Genomic DNA, 19,971 nt, shown 5'->3' with positions numbered 1-19,971 from the left:
TGTACCTTTTATAAAGTTTATAGTCAGGGTGGATCTAGCTACAGGTGGGGTGGTTGCGTGTGCTGAAGTCACTCCTCTTCTGGGTACGTCAGGGGGGCATCTCTTCCAGAAAATTTTAAAACTCTGCAGCCTTTTTCCTGCATCCTAAAGCCTGGTTCACACGGCAGGATAATTAGGCCGATATCGGACCCGATCTTCCCCTTCCGACAATCTTAAGGACGCCCCGACAATCGTGATGACGTCAAAGATAATCTTATCAGATATTCCTGCCGTGTGTGGTGTGTTCAGAGCGCTCTGATCTGCTCGGAAGGGCGTCAGGAGCGCTCCAATCGCAAATCGGGGATATTCAACATGTTGGATTTTTTTGGCCCGATATCGCAACGTGTATTGTGTCCTCCGACCACAAACGAGCTCACAGCCTGCTGAATGTGACATGCAGCCAATCAGAAAGCGAGGTGACGGACGTACGGAGTGGAAAATAAAATCAAAACAGCTGTTCTGACTTACCAGAAAGTCTGGTGGTCGCGCTGTCTCCACTCCTTTAAAGAACACCTTTTCTTTTTCTTTTTGTGTCGTTTTTCCCTCTGTCCACAAAGTACCTCCATTTGTTTACTCTGAAGTCACGTTTAATCTCAAGAGATTTTGTGAGATTTCCTGTCTGAACTGTAAATGTTCGTGTGTGAAATCTGTTCGTGTGTGGTGTTGTTGTCCTTACCGTGTGGCTGAACACCACACACTGTACAACCAAACCTGTTAGAGCTATGATTTTTTTTTATCTTCACGTGTGTGGTCTCTCAGGTTTTGGAAACCTAAAGATAATTTTAAAATCCTGTCGTGTGAACCAGGCTTAAGGCAACCGGGGAAACTTTCAAATTCTGCATGCAGCAGCATTCATCAATCAGCCCCATATTTGATCACACCTTTGGTCAGTGTGTGGGGGTGGGGAAACGGGGGTTGCAACCCCCTCAAACCCCCCTATAGATTCGTCACTGTTAATGTTGGTTTTCTCTGTTGATGAGTGGTGATGAGTCAGTGTTATGGTCTCCATAGTGATGAGATAGCTCTTATTTTATCTACCAGCTGTAAATCAGTGCTGTGCTGCACACATACAGGTCTGACACTGAAGATGGACGAGGCTTTGTTAACGTTCCACAACCAGCTGACACAATCACTGGAGGTTTTCTACACATCGGATTACTGCTACAAGGTCATTAACACCACATTCTCACTCTGCTGCTTTGTGATCTATATTTTCATGAATTCATTCATTTAAAGCTGCTCATAGTGAAAGTCTGAAATGTAACAGTCAGCAGCGACAAGTGGAGCAAATCTGTCTTCAGGGAACACATGGTAAACGACATCTTACACCCTCCCACCAACAGAGGGCAGTCACGCTTCTCACTTTCATCCCCATCACTTCTTTGTTACTTCATGAAGCTAAAGAAAGAGATTAATGCCCTGCCTGATGCAACTCCACGTTACATGGAGAACGTGCAGAGATTAATTTAATTTAACCTTTATTTAACCAGGTTAGTTCCTTTGAGATCTAGACCTCTTTTGCAAGGGAGATCTGATTGGGCTTTATCTATACAGTTTTCAATTCACCTCACCTGCATGTCTTTAAATGTAGAAGGAAACCGGAGCAAACACACAACATGCAAACTCCACACAGAAAGGCCACATGTGGGAAATGAACCCAGGACCTTCTTGCTGTGAGCCAACAGTGCTAACCATTAAGCCCCCGTGCTGACTTGAACCGGGAACCTTCTGCTCTATGTAGAAACAAACACCCTAACTTGGTAATTTCAATTTCAATTTAATTTCAATTATATAGCCCCAAATCACAACAGAGTTGCCTCAAGGTTCTTCTCACAAGTAAGGTCTAACCTTACTAACCCCCAGAGCAACAGTGGTAAGGAAAAACTCCCTCTGAGGGAGAAACCTCAAGCAGACCAGACTCAAAGGGGTGACCCTCTGCTTGGGCCATGCTACAGACATAAATTACAGAACAATTCACAGAAACAATTCACAAAACGAATATACAGGAAATGCTGTTGGTGCACAGGACAGGAGGGTCTCCAGCACAAATACAATTCCCATCTCTGGATGGAGGTGCATCTTAAATAGAGAGAAAAAAAACAATCAGGCATCAGAAAGACAAGAAATACAGTATAATTTGTCAGCATTAAACAACAAGAAATAAAAAACAAGAAATACTAAGGTGCTCGCCGGCCACTAGCCCTAAGCTTCACTAAAAGACCCAGAATTTAGGTAAAGTTGAGGCTGCGGCACACTCCGTTTCCTAATAAAATGAATTAAAAAAGTAAAAAGCATAAAACAAATCTATACCAGTATGCTAGCCATATGAAAGGGAAAATAAGTGCGTCTTAAGTCTGGACTTGAAAATCTCCACAGAATCTGACTGTTTTATTGACACAGGGAGATCATTCCACAGAACAGGGGCACGATAAGAGAAAGCTCTGTGACCCGCAGACTTCTTATTCACCCTAGGGACACAAAGTAGTCCTGCACCCTGACAACGCAAAGCCCGGGCCGGTACGTAGGGTTTAATTAGGTCAGCTAAGTAGGAGGGTGCCAGTCCATGAATAATTTTATAGACAAGTACCAGAACCTTAAAATCTGATCTCACTGGGACAGGAAGCCAGTGAAGAGATGCCAAAATGGGTGTAATGATGTCAAACTTTCTGCTTCGTGTCAAAAGTTGGCTGCAGCATTTTGAACCAATTGGAGACCCCTAATGCTGGACTGCGGTAAACCAGAAAATAGAACATTGCAGTAGTCCAATCTAGAAGAGATAAACACATGGATCAGGTTCTCACCATCAGCCATAGACAGGATGGGACGAATCTTCGCTGTATTTCGCAGGTGGAAAAAAGCAGTCTTTGTAAATTTCTAATGTGGAGGTCAAAGAACAACGAAGGATCAAAAATTACCCCAAGGTTCCTCACTTTGTCAGTGTGATGTATGACACACAAGCCAACGTTAAGCGTTAGCTGGTCAAATTGATGCCGATGTCTCACTGGACCAAGAACCATCATTTCAGTCTTATCAGAGTTTAAAAGTAGGAAGTTTCTACACATCCAACTTCTCACTGATGCAAGGCAATCTTCTAAGGATTTTATGTGAACGAGATTACCAGCAGTTATCGGCATGTGTAACTGAGTATCATCAGCATAGCAGTGAAAGGTAATCCCAAAATGCCGCAATATGTGCCCAAGGGGTGCTATATAAAGGGAGAAAAGCAGGGGGCCTAACACGGACCCCTGTGGAACCCCAAATTTCATGTCACTAAGGTTAGAGGTAGCGTTACTGTACAAAACACAGTGAGAACGACTGGTCAAGTATGACAGTCTGTGAACCAAGAATGAAATGGGGAACCAAGAAACATTCCACCTGCTGTCGGGAGGGATGCATGTTTGGACAGGCATGCACGATACACCGGTGACAGCGTGCACGAACTTAGCTGCTCACAGTGTGAGCAGCTAAGTTCCTCCACATCGCAGCGCTGGTGTGGAGGAAAAAAAAAACCACACACCATAAAAAACACTACAATTTATTGAATCCCTATATTGAGCTGACAATACAAGTATGAACCGTCTGTTCCTCTGTAGATGACTCATGGTCACAGACGTATAGTCATGAAATGACATGAATGAAGCAGTGCTCTCTCATTATGTCTTATGTCCAGCCGGGTATATAAATAATTACTGCAATCACTGGACACTGAGTAGATATTGATGTATAATTTGTGAAAATCACTGGGTTGATATAAATAATAAATAAAAGAACCCTGTGGTTAAATAACTCCGGTTAAATAAAAAATAAATGGCACTCGTGGGATTCAAACCTGCAATTTACAAAAGCTCTGATTAATAGATGGAAACTTTACCACTGCACTACAATTGCTGTCTTATAATGGGAGCATAAAAAGCCTAAAAGATGATGTATAGAAGAGGAGGTTTGGGTCGTCTTTAATTACGGTGAAAAAAAACACCATAATAATTGACCAAACGGCATTTGTTATGGCATTTTTTTGCTGATACGTGACTGAAAGTGACATATTTGTCGCATTATTGGCACACACACGTGTTGTGGGGGGAGCCGACACTCTGGCACATCACATGTGTACTTGGCAACGCCACATTCGTGGGAGCACTTAAACAAATTTCACAGCCAGCTTGAAAGTGATTGCCTGCTCACTATTTTCACGCTGACAGCGTGAATGGCCACACATTTCCTAAGTGCTCTGCGACTAGTATTAGATGTTCGTGTGTCACCTGGAATCTGACCCACACTCTCAGTCTTTCTGCCGCTTGTGTGCGTGAATAGCTGTAGCGACAGGTGTACGAGGTGTTGGAGGCAGCTCCGATTTTTCATGACTGGCATGCAATTCCTCCTTTGTGCACTAGGTGACTTTAGTAGTGTTATGTGTGAAGGGGTCCTAAAGTAACTAAAGTTACTTTTTCAAGGAGTAATCAGTAATCAGTAATTGGATTACGTTTTCAGAGTAACTGTGGCAACACTGAATATACGTATATATGATGTTATATAATGATATATAATGGTGTTTTTGGGCTATGTTTTTCTTGTTCTTGCCATTTGAACAAAGTACTACACTATTAAATTACCTCTAGATTAGATACAGTTGTATGTGCCCATGTTGTGTATACCTACACAACATGGGCACCGAATGTGAAAATAACAACTGTACCTGTACCAATGACGTGCTGTGTGGTGTGTAGAAGATCAAATCAAATCAAATCAATTTTATTTATATAGCGCCAAATCACAACAAACAGTTGCCCCAAGGCACCTTATATTGTAAGGCAAGGCCATACAATAATTACGGAAAAACCCCAACGGTCAAAACGACCCCCTGTGAGCAAGCACTTGGCAACAGTGGGAAGGAAAAACTCCCTTTTAACAGGAAGAAACCTCCAGCAGAACCAGGCTCAGGGAGGGGCAGTCTTCTGCTGGAACTGGTTGGGGCTGAGGGAGAGAACCAGGAAAAAGACATGCTGTGCAGGGGAGCAGAGATCAGTCACTAATGATTAAATGCAGAGTGGTGCATACAGAGCAAAAAGAGAAAGAAACACTCAGTGCATCATGGGAACCCCCCAGTAGTCTAAGTCTATAGCAGCATAACTAAGGGATGGTTCAGGGTCACCTGATCCAGCCCTAACTATAAGCTTTAGCAAAAAGGAATGTTTTAAGCCTAATCTTAAAAGTAGAGAGGGTGTCTGTCTCCCTGATCTGAATTGGGAGCTGGTTCCACAGGAGAGGAGCCTGAAAGCTGAAGGCTCTGCCTCCCATTCTACTCTTACAAACCCTAGGAACTACAAGTAAGCCTGCAGTCTGAGAGCGAAGCGCGCTATTGGGGTGATATGGTACTATGAGGTCCCTAAGATAAGATGGGACCTGATTATTCAAAATCTTATAAGTAAGAAGAAGAATTTTAAATTCTATTCTAGAATTAATGATTAAAGATTGAAGAATTAAAGATATGTCTTTGGGATGGTTATGAATAATTTTTTCTCTAATAGTTAAAATTTTATTAGCAAAGAAAGTCATGAAGTCATTACTAGTTAAAGTTAAAGGAATACTTGGCTCAGTAGAGCTCTGACTCTGTCAGCCTGGCTACAGTGCTGAAAAGAAACCTGGGGTTGTTCTTATTTTCTTCAATTAGTGATGAAGAAAATGATGTCCTAGCTTTATGGAGGGCTTTTTTTTATAGAGCAACAGACTCTTTTTCCAGGCTAAGTGAAGATCTTCTAAATTAGTGAGACGCCATTTCCTCTCCAACTTACGGGTTATCTGCTTTAAGCTGCGAGTTTGTGAGTTATACCACGGAGTCAGGCACTTCTGATTTAAAGCTCTCTTTTTCAGAGGAGCTACAGCATCCAAAGTTGTCTTCAATGAGGATGTAAACTACTGACGAGATACTCTATCTCACTTACAGAGTTTAGGTAGCTACTCTGCACTGTGTTGGTATATGGCATTAGAGAACATAAAGAAGGAATCATATCCTTAAACCTAGTTACAGCTCTTTCTGAAAGACTTCTAGTGTAATGAAACTTATTCCCCACTACTGGGTAGTCCATCAGAGTAAATGTAAATGTTATTAAGAAATGATCAGACAGAAGGGAGTTTTCAGGGAATACTGTTAAGTCTTCAATTTCCATACCATAAGTCAGAACAAGATCTAAGATATGATTAAAGTGGTGGGTGGACTCATTTACATTTTGAGCAAAGCCAATTGAGTCTAATAATAGATTAAATGCAGTGCTGAGGCTGTCATTCTCAGCATCTATGTGGATGTTAAAATCGCCCACTATAATTATCTTATCTGAGCTAAGCACTAAGTCAGACAAAAGGTCTGAAAATTCACAGAGAAACTCACAGTAACGATGAGGTGGACGATAGATAATAACAAATAAAACTGTTTTTTGGGACTTCCAATTTGGATGGACAAGACTAAGAGTCAAGCTTTCAAATGAATTAAAGCTCTGTCTGGGTTTTTGATTAATTAATAAGCTGGAATGGAAGATTGCTGCTAATCCTCCGCCTCGGCCCATGCTACGAGCATTCTGGCAGTTAGTGTGACTCGGGGGTGTTGACTCATTTAAACTAACATATTCATCCTGCTTTAACCAGGTTTCTGTAAGGCAGAATAAATCAATATGTTGATCAATTATTATATCATTTACTAACAGGGACTTAGAAGAGAGAGACCTAATGTTTAATAGACCACATTTAACTGTTTTAGTCTGTGGTGCAGTTGAAGGTGCTATATTATTTTTTCTTTTTGAATTTTTATGCTTAAATAGATTTTTGCTGGTTATTGGTGGTCTGGGAGCAGGCACCGTCTCTACGGGGATGGGGTAATGAGGGGATGGCAGGGGAAGAGAAGCTGCAGAGAGGTGTGTAACACTACAACTCTGCCTCCTGGTCCCAACCCTGGATAGTCACGGTTTGGAGGATTTAAGAAAATTGGCCAGATTTCTAGAAATGAGAGCTGCTCCATCCAAAGTGGGATGGATGCCGTCTCTCCTAACAAGACCAGGTTTTCCCCAGAAGCTTTGCCAATTATCTATGAAGCCCACCTCATTTTTTGGACACCACTCAGACAGCCAGCAATTCAAGGAGAACATGCGGCTAAACATGTCACTCCCGGTCCGATTGGGGAGGGGTCCAGAGAAAACTACAGAGTCCGACATTGTTTTTGCAAAGTTACACACCGATTCAATGTTAATTTTAGTTTAGTTTAATTTTAGAACCTCCAATTGGCGTAACTGGGTGTCATTACTGCCGACGTGAATTACAATCTTACCAAATTTACGCATAGCCTTAGCCAGCAGTTTCAAATTTCCTTCAATGTCGCCTGCTCTGGCCCCCGGAAGACAATTGACTATGGTTGCTGGTGTCGCTAACTTCACATTTCTCAAAACAGAGTCGCCAGTAACCAGAGTTTGATCCGTGGTGGGTGTGTCGCCGAGTGGGGAAAAATGGTTAGAAATGTGAACGGGTTGGCGGTGTACACGGGGCTTCTGTTTAGGGCTACGCTTCCTCCTCACAGTCACCCAGTCGGCCTGCTTTCCCGGCTGCTCGGGATCTGCTGGAAGGGAACTAACGGCGGCTAAGCTACCTTGGTCCGCACCGACTACAGGGGCCTGGCTAGCTGTAGAATTTTCTCCAATTTGCCCAGCCTGGCCTCCAAAGCTACGAATAAGCTACACTTATTACAAGTACCATTACTGCTAAAGGAGGCCCAGGAATAACTAAACATTTCACACCCAGAGCAGAAAAGTGCAGGAGAGACAGGAGAAGCCGCCATGCTAAATCGGGTAAGAGCTAGTAGCTGCGCTAAGCTAGCGGATTCCTAAAAACACACAAAGTGAATAATGTGTAAATAATTTAGAGGTGATTCAGCAGAGGGAGTGCTTTAGTTAAGGCACGTGAAGATTACACTGTGAAACAAATCGTTATCTAGTTAACTAGATCAATCTAACTGCGCAGATTAAACAGCTAACAGATACAGCAAAACACCGCTGTGCTCCGGAACAGGAAGTGATACAATACCGCAGTGAGAGCCAACCACCAGTAGAGGCAAGCCCTCTGGTAGAGGCCAAGATAGGGCCCTCTGTCTGTAAATTGTGACCATCTCCATAATGTGAGATTTTACCATAAAACATCTCAGATGTCTTGATGCAGTGTACACAAGAAAAGAAAAGAAAATAAATAAATGTAAGGAATAAGGAATCACTTTCCTTGACTAGAATTTTGAGGCTTTGGCTGTAAGGTGGAATAAAGTTTGTGTTTTTCCCTCCTCAGTGTGTGGAACAGCATCTGGTCAGTGTGAAAGCCAACAACCACAACGCAACTGTGGTCATATCCACTAAATTTACACTGACTCTGCGCGTGGACTCAGAAATGGGGAATGTAAGCCTCTGCAGGTAAACAATTTATTATCGAAACAGCTGTTTATTTCTCTTACAGGAAGGTGAAGCAGCTGCTTCGTATTTCTTAACTGTCTGACATGATGTGGAGGGGTGGCATCAGCAGTCAGCCCCGTTATTTACAGGCCGGGGGAGGGACCCTGACCTGCTTCCTGAGCAATGCCTTTTCTTAAACTTCCTTGCCGGGTATTGATCAGCGGCCTTTTTGGGGTTAATAAGACCTGACATGCTAATATTGATTAAAGAGGCCGATTAAAGGTTCGTCTCCTGCGGAAGCGTCACAAGTGATGTTGAGCAGAGGTGACAGTCAGTCAGAACGGACACAAAATTAGACAAGAGCTTTACGTTTAGGAGTCACCTGTAAACATGGGGACATGGGTTTGCTTCCAGCGTGCCTATAGGTTTTTTCTTGCCTCTTAAAATCAATGCTGAGGTCTCTAAGCAGGCCGTGCCCCTATTGATTTCCTCTTCTCCTTTGAAAAAAACCTTCTCTGACTGATAGCTACTACATAATCCCAGCAGTGGATCAATGCGAGGGCGTGATGCTCGTTTTTGGGCCTTTGTAAATGGAGACAATGAGGACGGCTCTGGGATGCACATCAGGGTTATGATCACCAGGTGGTGCTGCTGAGCTTCACAGGTGCAGGGGGTTGACCCTGCAGACTTGAACCTTTCTCAGTGGGGTCAGGAGGAAAATTGCAGCAGCAGCAGATTGCAAACAGTTATTTAGAAATATCACTTCAGAGATGAAAACAGCACCAGCGTAGGAGATGTTTTCACCTCTGCCTGTTGTTTTGTTGGCAGATTACTAAGAAAAGGTTTAGAGCAGAAAACACAAAACATAATCGGACTCAGAAAATTCAGCGTCTGTCACTGCGTTTTGCACTCTGCAGCAAAGACCAAACCCTCTGACCCTCTGAGGCTCAAATGAAGGGAAATAAAAGGAAAACAATCACAGTAGGACATCCAATTTCCAAGCAGCTTGGTGAAAAGATTGGAGCTGTCGCGGAATAGATTACCTTACATTCTGGAGAGCGTCTCGACAAACTGGAGGACACAAGACTTTTTAAAGGGGTTATATTGTCCAAAATCTGACTTTTTTTTTTTTTTTTTTTAGTCTGCCTTTTACAGTTAAATGTAGTTGGGGTTTCATTTTAAAGTGTCATGATCCTGCTCTTGATGGGCTTCCTGTCATGAGTTTTGCATTGATCCCTGCTTCTTGTTCTGTACATCTGTATTTGTATTCTCGCCATGTTCATGTTATCATTGGTTTTGTTTTCTGTTCATCATTCATTTATTGTGTAGTTTTGTCTTAGTTGCTGTTTTGCCATATTGTTTTAATTTATTGTTACCTTAGTCATTTCAGTCTTAGTTTGGTTCTGTTTATCTCATTTCTTGTGTTATGCTTTAGTCTGGCTTTTTCTGTGAAGTATAATTTTTGTCTCTGGTTTTGTTTTCAGTTCATCACTTATTTTTCTGTTCAGTCATTTTGGTATTATCTGTTATTCAGTAGTAGCAGCCTATAGGTTGTTTTGACATTTTGTTCTTGTTAGTTTTTATACTTTAGCCATGGTCAGTTCCGTTCTAGTTTAGTCTTAGTCTTTTATTTTCTGGCTGTCCGTTCACCTTAACATTTATTATTTTTTTCGGTATTTTCTTTCCATTAGCATGTTATGTTGTTCAGCTGGTTTTTCTCTCTCTGTTTTCTTTTGTCTTTGTCTCACTGCACTTGTCTGTGTATTTTGTCCTTTCTGTTTTTTTCTTCATCAGGATAATCTTTTGGTTTTTGCTGTTCAGTCTTTTTGCACTTAGTCACGCCCACCTGAACTTTCCTGTTTCTACTGTTTGCCACGCCCCCTTCCTGATTCTTCCAACACACCCGTTCTCACTTTCCTCATTTCCACCCTGGTTATTTAAGCCCTCTGTTTTCACTCGAGCCTCGCCAGTTCGTTGATTTTCACAGTCCTCATACCAGCCTTTTTTCATAGTTCTGCCTTGTCTTGCCGTGTACCAACCCACCTCTGTTTTGTGACCTTGTCTTGCTTCTGCCACTTACTTTGTCTGCCTGTGTAAAAGATCTAAGCCTGCCTTTGTCTGCCGACTACCTGTACCTCTGCATCATTCACTGTCTTACTGTGTACCGAATCCCAGTTTGTTTTGACCGATAAAGCCTTTCAATTTCAACTCTACTGTCTGTAAGGTTTTTGTATTTGGGTCCCACTACCTTCTGTGCCACGTCACCTCAAAACCATGTCATAAACATCCTCCTGGTTTCACAATTGCATGAGTGCATATAGAAATTAATTGGTCATGAATACAATTTTGGCCTAAAACAACTCGTTTTAGACTTTTGTGATGTATGTCACAAAAGCTCATATTTGGACAGCTGGATGTTTGAGACACACCTACTGAGTCAGAGTGCTTTTCTGAGATGCAAGAACATGATCTGTGGATGGGAGACTAATGAAGGACTCTGCACCTAAATATGCAAGATGAACGCAGGTAGCCAAAGATGTGTACAAGCATCACGCCCATTCCTCCTATGTAGAAGAGAAGTTCACAGTTTACAAGTCCAATCATATTAACCCGTAGTAACCAATCAAGCCTCTGAGTGCCCTCCTCAGTTTTCATAATTGCTTTGTTTAGAAGAGATCCCGTTAAAAAAATTGTTCAAGAAAGAATGAATGAAAGTCAACAAGTAATACTGGAAGTTACAAAAATCAAATTATGTGTGTTTTGTCAAAGTAGAAATGAAATAGCATCTACCATCTACTTTGTAATTATTGGAATGTTAGTGGTGCAGCACAGCCCAGTCTCACATTTTTTATTTCATGATACTGTCACAGAATGCATTACATTTTCGTGACGTGGTTACCCATTGCTGACAAATTTGAACCCTAACCATTACCATACCATTGTCAGTTAACACAGTTCGTCGCTACATCTACAAGTGCAAGTTAAAACCTTACCATGCAAAGCAAAAGCCATACATCAACATCCTGAAATGCCACTGCCTTCTCTGGGCCTGTGCTCATTTGTAATGTACAGATGCACAGTGGAAAAGTGTGCTGTGGTCTGATGAGTCCACATTTCAAACTGTTTTTGGAAATCATGGACATCGTGTCCTCCGGACAAAAAAGGAAGAAGACCATCCAGATTGTTACCAGCGTTAAGTTCAAAAGCCAGCATCTGTGATGGTATGGGGGTGTGTTAGTGCAACACATGCTGGAGCAACACACGATGCCATCCAAGCAACGTCTTTTTCAGGGACATCCCTGCTTATTTCAGCAAGACAATGCCAAGTCACATTCTGCACGTGTTACAACAGTGTGGCTTCGTAGCAAAAGAGTGTGGGTACTAGACTGGCCTGCCTGCAGTCCAGACCTGTCGCCCATTGAAAATGTGTGGCGCATTATGAAGCACAAAATACAACAACGGAGACCTCGGACTGTTGAACAACTGAAGTCGTACATCAAGTAAGAATGGGAAAGAATTACACCTACAAAGCTTCAACAATTAGTGTCCCCAGTTCCCAAATGCTTATTGAGTGTTGTTAGAAGGAACGGTGATGTAACACAGTGGTAAACATACCACTGTCCCAGCTTTTTTGAAACGTGTTGCAGGCATCCATTTCAAAATGAGCAAATATTTGCACAAAAACAATGTGCAAATGTATGGAGGTCAAGGGTCAATGAGCTTACCAAACCAATTTTGTGTTCCAGTAAATGGCGCTAAATGTATTAAAATCAATAAAATGACAAGGGTGCCCAAACTTTTGCATACAACTGTGTTTTCATGCGGATGAGTTATCCGCTTTATAAGCCAGCCTGGAGAGGAGGCATGCCTGTGTAAGCCGTTTCATCCCGTTTTCACACTTTTTCTGGATCGTGGGCGATCGTAATAGAATACCTGTGGAATAGTTCAGCTTGGTATGATATCATTTTTTAAATTATATATCAAACAATACTAATGCAATAACACGACAGATGACAGATATATGCCCGAGTTAGACGAGGGCGAATATCGGTCATTGCGGGTGACTGGCCATGAATGTTGGGCCTCTTAAAATGCATACCACACGACAACAGCATGTTATTTGCATTATTATCACTTTACTTAAATACACAACACGTAACGCGTACATAAAAAGTTCGCTCACTTTAACTTTTATCGTGTCGGCTGGCGCGCACTGCTCTCCGAATTCGGCAGTGCATCCTCATCAAGGTGGCTGCTTAATTGGCTGCTGTTCATTGTCGTACTATCCATGAGAAAATCATCCGGAATATCCATATTGGGACCAACACACACTTCTTGCCTTTTTATCTTTTCCTCTGCGGACAGTTCTTGGGCTGCGCTCGCTATGACGTCATTTGTTTACACACAGCGGGCGGGTATAGTCAAGTAGCGTCGAAGTAAATCTACGATACCAGCCTAGCAACGCCTCAGTAAAGTGATAATAATGTCCAATATTTGCTGCTTTTACCATAAAATGCAAAAGTGTTTCACATATCCGCTCCCTAGCCCGACAACCAGCCTGGCTATGAATTGGGCCAGATACTGGCCTCCATTTTGGAGTGAGATTTTCCACTCCTAAATGACCAATAGGAGAGCAGCGTTTGCGCCACATCATCGTGAGGCAGATGCATGGGCTGACATCAGCGTCTTGGCCGCCAACCAATCATAGGCTAGGAGAGAGAGGCCAGTATCTGGCCCAATTCAGGGCCGGCTGTCGAGCTAATCCACTGCCCTCAAATGGCCATCAGTGTCTGTATAGTACAATCCGATCTCAGGCCAGTTCCTGATGGCATCACAAAAAGTGAATTAATCTACTGGTTTGTGATATCCTCTTGAAATGCACTACATTTTCCTGACAGTGTCATGAATTAATTTTGTGACTGTTTCACGAAATGTGGGGTGACACTGGGGGGCGGGGGTGGATCATGTGGTGGTTATGGTTAGGGGAAGGGGTAGGGTTAGAAATCCAAAAAAAAAAACAACTAAAAAATACATGCATCACAAAAATGTGACTCATTTCTTGATGAGATCACAAAAAAGTGTGAGACTGGGCTGTATAGTGAGTGTTGAATTGTCTATTTGTAAAGTTGTCACGGCTATCACTCAGATGACCCCCAAACACAACATGACTGTAATGATGGTAAAAGGGAAGGCAAAATTTGAGGCTATAGAGTGAAAGCACATTTCCTCAGATGTCCTCAAGGTTACTTTCTGTGCTCACTTCAGTGTGAAATGCCGGACTGCGTTGGCAGTTTGGGATGAGAATACAAAGAACTATGGCCAGGAAATAAAAAAAAAAGTGAGATTGGGGATTTTACAAATTAACTGTTTAATTCGTAGTGTATTGCTACAAATGGGTGGAGACAGGAAATTGTACACCACTTAAAAAAATTGCAAAATAGCGTGTTTTTTTGCATTCTCTCCAGGTTTGTGCACATTTATTTCTCATGTTTTTAAAGGCCCTGTGTCTTTGGGTGCAGGTGGAGTCAGGCGTACGGTGAAAGTGGACACTACTCTGTTTGGATCTGGATGTTGGAGGCCCACTGCAGTCACACTGTGGACAAACATCCAAACAATGCACACCTGCGTAAGTGCACAGCTCTGATGTGTGCCGCTAAAATTCGGCAGTCATTACCGAATGAGAGTCAAAGTGACTGGTGCGGTGAGAGACGGTGATAGTAAAGAAACCCGTGTCCGCGCTCGGGCTGCACCTTTGATCCGCTCTCCGCTTAATCGAGTCAGCAAAGATGAGAACCACTGAGAAGTAATTCTTATGCATCTCCTGGGACATGATGCGTATTGATCAGATAAGACATGCTTTCGTGAAAAGGGATGAAACGAAAGCTTTTCTGTTTGTTTTGAAGGCCTGGCTCCATGAGTGGAGGATTGTGGGTAATACATTAGGGAGTGTGGAAGGATTAGGGTGTAATGGGATTTTGAAAGCGTCTCTCTCCATAATGTACACTCTACTTAACAATATTGCAGATTATATTGTAGATCAGACTTTTAAGGCCAAGTAGCCATTATGTGAGCAGATATACGGTCAGTGTGACTGCACCCCTCACACTATGATGAGCTTCCATTAGCTTTGCAGACCGGTGATTATACAAACTCCCCACAGGACTCGCTCAGCTGAAGTAATGGTCTGGTCAGCAGCTCAGCGCAGGTTGGAGCTGCCCTGCTGGGGAACTTCAAAGTTTACTTCAGCATCTCAGATTGATTGTCCGCAGCGCTTCATGAGGTCATTCTTGGAAGGATGCATCTACGTGCACAGCCAGGCTTTAATCATTTTAGTAGTGTATTCTGCATCGCACCACAAACCGCAAGTCACCTGCTGAGCTCTTAATTGTTTCACAGAAATCCACGGCATCGACTGTCATTAAGTGTCCGTTGGACTTCAGCAAACAAATTGATGGCTTGAACTTAATCTCATTGTTTTGAAAAGCTTCCATTCATTTTTGGTTTATTGTGATGGTAACTAATAGAGAGAGGGGCGGTTTCACTCCCTGCGCGGAGAACTTGATGGCGTTTTTTAGAACGCTGTGTGTCCACATGAGGCAAGTTCCTCAGATCTGAGGTTCCTGTAAAGGCTGCACACCTTTTGATGATGGGTTTTCTTTCCTCTGCAGTCAGAAAAAACCTCCTTTTGGATTGGTTATCATTGATATTGAGCTGAAGTCACAGCTTCCAATGTTGGTGCTTGCACAAAAACTGGGTGGGCTGAAACGAAAGGCGTTTGGCTCTACATTGTTCAATGCATCTTAATGTAACTACCAGGAATAGTGCAGCAGATAACTGAAACAATCCTTCACATGGAGATGCAAGCACCAAATTCATCACAAATACACCTTAGACTCTTGAACAAACTGACACCACTTGAATTTTCAACAGGTGGCCAGGTAGGGGTCAATTGAGGAATTACACAGGGGTCAAAATTAAAAGATGCGCCATTCATTTTGAAAACTTTACCACATTATTTGTCTCATCATAAAGATTCCAAAAGGTATAGTTTTGACTATCTATGACTAAATGTTATGTATTTATGGGTTAAAAACATAAAGAATGGTGATAAAGGTCAATTTTAGTTTATACAGAGGTCAAAAGTTAAAGTTGCTCCAATTTTAGTAAAAAATGGTGCAAATTGTTGGTTGAGCTACTCGGATTAATAAATAGAATAGTTTTGACTGTGCTGAATTCTTGGTCTCTAAAGTAAAGGTCATATAATGATGCCCATTGGGTTCTATGGCATGTGACATGCTACCCCGTAACATGATAACTAAGCATGACACATGGTGCAAGCTAGTCCTTTTTAAAACCCTATTAACCAATAATTTGCACCACTTTTCACTAAAATTGGAGCAACTTTAACTTTTGACCCCTGTAGAAACTGAAATTGACCTTTGTCACCATTCTTGCTGTTTTTACCCCATAACTCCACAGCATTCAGTCACAGATTGTCCAAACTATACCTTTTTGGACTCTTTATAATCAGGCAAATAATGTGGTATAGTTTTCAATAAGACTGGAGCATTTTTAAATTTTGACCCTTTTGTAATTCTTCAGTTGACCCCTACCTGGCTGCCTATTGAAAATTCAAGTGGCTAGTTGATTTTTTTCAAAAGAGGAATGTCTAAGGAGTATTTTTGCCAAATTCAGTGCTTGTATCACCATTGCAGGATTCCTCTGTAAATATTCTGTTTTCTGCTGTACTACAAATAAAAGATGAGACTCTGTCTTCTTATTGTCATCTTTCAATGTCTTTGTGTATTGCAGTAACACATGTGTTGGCCTCCTTGTTCCATTACTTTTGGTGAAGAGTGTAGATCCAAATTGATGGTTCACTCAGGCTCATTCCTCTGTTAGGCTTTTATGTTTCTTTCCTGCTACCGATGGTCTTCTATAAGCACGACCCTTTTCTCTGTTTTTATCCAGCTATTCTGGTTGCCTCTCTGGTCCTCACTGTAATTGCTCTGTTATCTGGTGTGACACCCTATATTTACAGGTAAGTGTGTTTTTACATATTCTTCACTCATTACTCTTCATGACCTGAGAGACCATACTTGTCCCTTGTGCAGGTGGCGTTGTACATCAAAATGTATTAATGCTGTTTGCTGCCAAGACTCAAAGTACTCTGTGGATAATGTAAGTATTATGCTCCTACTCTTGGGATGGAACAAACATGATTAATTACACTGAACAAAAATGTAAATGCAACACTTGTTTTTGCTCCCATTTTTCATGAGCTGAACTCAAAGATCTAAAACATTTCTATATACATAAAAGACCTATTTCTTTCAAATATTGTTCACAAACCAGTCTAAATCTGTGATAGTGAGCACTTCTCCTTTGCCGAGATAATCCATCCCACCTCATAGGTGTGGCATATCAAGATGCTAATTAGACAGCATGATTATTGCACAGGTGTGCCTTAGGCTGGCCACAATAAAAGGCCACTCTGATATGTGCAGTTTTATCACACAGCGCAATGCCACAGATGTCGCAAGTTTTGAGGGAGCGTGCAGTTGGCAGGCTGACAGCAGGAATGTCCACCAGAGCTGTTGCCTGTGAATTGAATGTTCATTTCTCTACCATAAGCCGTCTCCAAAGGCGTTTCAGAGAATTTGGCAGTACATCCAACTGGCCTCAAAACCGCAGACCACGTGTAACCACACCAGCCCAGGACCTCCACATCCAGCATGTTCACCTCCAAGATCGTCTGAGACCAGTCACCCGGACAGCTGCTGCAACAATCGGTTTGCAGAACCAAAGAATTTCTGCACATACTGTCAGAAACTGTCTCAGAGAAGCTGATGTGCATGCTCGTCGTCCTCATCGGGGTCTTGATCTAACTGCTCACATTCAATGGCGTCTGGTTGTTCCTGGATGAGGAAGGCACCACCGTGGTGATGTCTCATGGATCGGAATGTCTGCAGTCTCACTTGACAGCTGATTAAACAATGGGAATCAAACGTGATACACAGAAGATTAGTGCACACACTTTGGAGCTCAAAACATCAAAGACTAAGGTGCAAGGTTTCCCCTACTATTATTATAACCCCAGTGAATGTACTTCACAATAAAAGCAGTGGCAGCCACATGAAAGTCAAACCGTCACTGTGACATGGGAACATTTGGAAAATAATGGCACTTAGACAAACTTAACTAAACATATTCTCCAGACTTAATCAATATTTGAACAAATATATATATTTTGATTTGTTATTTGGAAAAGTCCATGTCTACAATAGATTACCTGTGACAAAGCATGATAAAGGAGATTGGTATAGGCTTTAGTCTACATTTCACAATCATCAAAGGTGCTTTAATCGATCAGTTACTTTGCATTATTTTCCTTGGCCAACTACGTAGCTTGAGATGGATTCCGAACTCGCTCTGACACTCCAGTCATTTGGGAGACACTAATAGAATGATTGATACAAATGTTAGCAGAGCCAATTGTACAGCAGACATACGTGGAAGCAGTAGAGCATCATATCTGTCCAATCATCATGCCTGATGACGAGATCTGTTGTGTATTTTTGGAGAGCATGAATAGCTCCTCTCATTCTTCTAAGCAAGATGTCTCTGTGTTCCATATGCTGTCTGCATGGCACGCAGATCCATCATAATGTATTAGTGCTGGTGTCTTCCTGTTCTGGCGCTTTAATCCAACTGGGAGGGCAGCAGGCCAGAGTCATCTGAATGCTGCCTTCACAAAAAGATGTAAAAAGAGGCACCATCCCTCAGTACAGAGGATGACCCGGGACACAAACATGCACGAGATCTTAAGGAGTTGTGACCCATATGACAAATAGGACATTTGGCTTTATCAGCATTTTCACATCGCAGAAATTTGAGGGTCGTGCAAAAACCTCATACAAATAAAAGAAAGTATTTCAAGATTATCAATTGCTGTTCTGTCAAAAATGATAGGGCTTAGTGCATGCACTGGTGGCAACACTTGAGGAGAAAGACATTTGCACTAAAGGTACTTAATCACAATTAATCATTGTTAATTAGGAGGGTCATTTGGTGCCTGTAATGTCTGTAAAAGAGGTCTTGTAATCATCTCTATGTGTTCAAAGCGAGAGACAGACAGAGATGGACATACAGAGGGACACATGGCCTGACAGACAGAGGGACAGATTACTCATCAGAAGGACAGAAGACAAGGCAGAGGGACAGAGAAACAGAGGGGTAGATATACTGTAAAAAACAATGTAGTTTTTAGAGTTAAAAAAAAGAAAACCCAACCTGGCAGTTGCTGTTGCCAGAATAATTCTATAAAGAAATACAGGAAAAATATGTAAATACCGTTAGACAACAACCTGTAAATTTTACAGTACAAAGCGGTTGTAAGTTACAAAAACCACTAAAGTTTTAAAGCAGTAAATGCAACAGCATTTTTCTCAATATCACGCTGTTTCTAACCTAATTATTTCAGTAGAATTTAAATGCAGTTATTAATTACTGCACACTGAGTCTCACTGAATGGGATTTTGTTGTGCAGCTCCCATTTTGTTCAGGACCACATGCTGATCTGGTTTTTCTAAACACAATTCCACCTCTATAGACCTCAGGCGGCCTCGAACCTGGGATATGCCGTTTTGAAGATAAGCACACTTACTATGTGCAGCACTATGCTGTTTCACAACATGGATTACTATGAAAATATAATCAATTGTATATTATATTGCCACATTTTTACTGTATTTGTACAATGTATGTTACGAGGGGTGATTGAAAAGTTTTGACCAAGAAGAAACCTCAACTGAATTGTCATGCTTTATTTTTCAACATAATACTTTTTCCAGTGTCGCTGCAGTGCCTTAATACCGTTCTCATGGAAGTTGTTATTATGGAGCTTAAGGAAGTCATCCACTGCAGATATGACATCAGTTTCGGGATTATAATGTGTTCCAGCAAGATGCCTTTTCATGTTTGGAAGCAGATGAAAGTCAGAAGGAGCCACGTCAGGGGAATAAGTTCAAATCCATATTCATGGCAGCCATCACAAAAGTGAAACATAACAAGCCCCATCAATGGTCTCTCACGTCTGGAGATAGTCCACCATTATGATGCCCTCAGCATCCTAGAGACAGAGGCCATGACCTGTCCAGCAGAGACAGTTTTGGGTTTTTTCGGCAGGGAGAACCCACGTCTTACCATCACTTCGACTGTTATTTGGACTCCGGTTCGAAGGGATGGACCACGGTCTTATCCATAGTCACGAATCATATGCTAAAGACTCTCTGTGGACAGCTTGTATCTTGTTCATTACTGACTGGCTGTGAGAAGCCTTGGGACCCATCGTGCTGAAAGTTTCATAATTCCCTGTTCTTCCAGCAGAAATGAATGAACTTTCTTCTGGTAAATACCTACAGTCCTGGCTATGTGACGCTCACTCTTCTGTCAACGAAGACCATATCATGGATCTTCTGGATCATATCGGTTGAGGTGGCAAGTCTGGGATCTTGCT

General features: G+C 42.0%; 1 protein-coding gene across 1 annotated transcript in view; it reads left to right on the top strand.

The window, feature by feature from the left end:
- The first annotated feature begins 1,057 nt into the window (after positions 1-1,057).
- si:dkey-192p21.6 (uncharacterized protein LOC565246 homolog) overlaps positions 1,058-19,971 on the top strand; it is a 97,936-nt gene continuing 79,022 nt past the window's right edge. The window contains exons 1-5 of the mRNA XM_034185532.1: positions 1,058-1,207; positions 8,353-8,474; positions 13,973-14,079; positions 16,425-16,494; positions 16,568-16,634. Coding sequence (XP_034041423.1) covers positions 1,127-1,207; positions 8,353-8,474; positions 13,973-14,079; positions 16,425-16,494; positions 16,568-16,634 — 447 coding nt within the window. The 5' untranslated portion in view covers positions 1,058-1,126. The remainder of the gene's footprint in view (positions 1,208-8,352; positions 8,475-13,972; positions 14,080-16,424; positions 16,495-16,567; positions 16,635-19,971) is intronic.

The sequence above is a fragment of the Thalassophryne amazonica genome, chromosome 13 (genome assembly GCF_902500255.1).
Source record: "Thalassophryne amazonica chromosome 13, fThaAma1.1, whole genome shotgun sequence".
NCBI lineage: Eukaryota > Metazoa > Chordata > Actinopteri > Batrachoidiformes > Batrachoididae > Thalassophryne > Thalassophryne amazonica.
The sequence above is the reverse complement of the archived record's forward strand: the minus strand, read 5'-3'. Positions and strand labels throughout refer to the sequence as shown.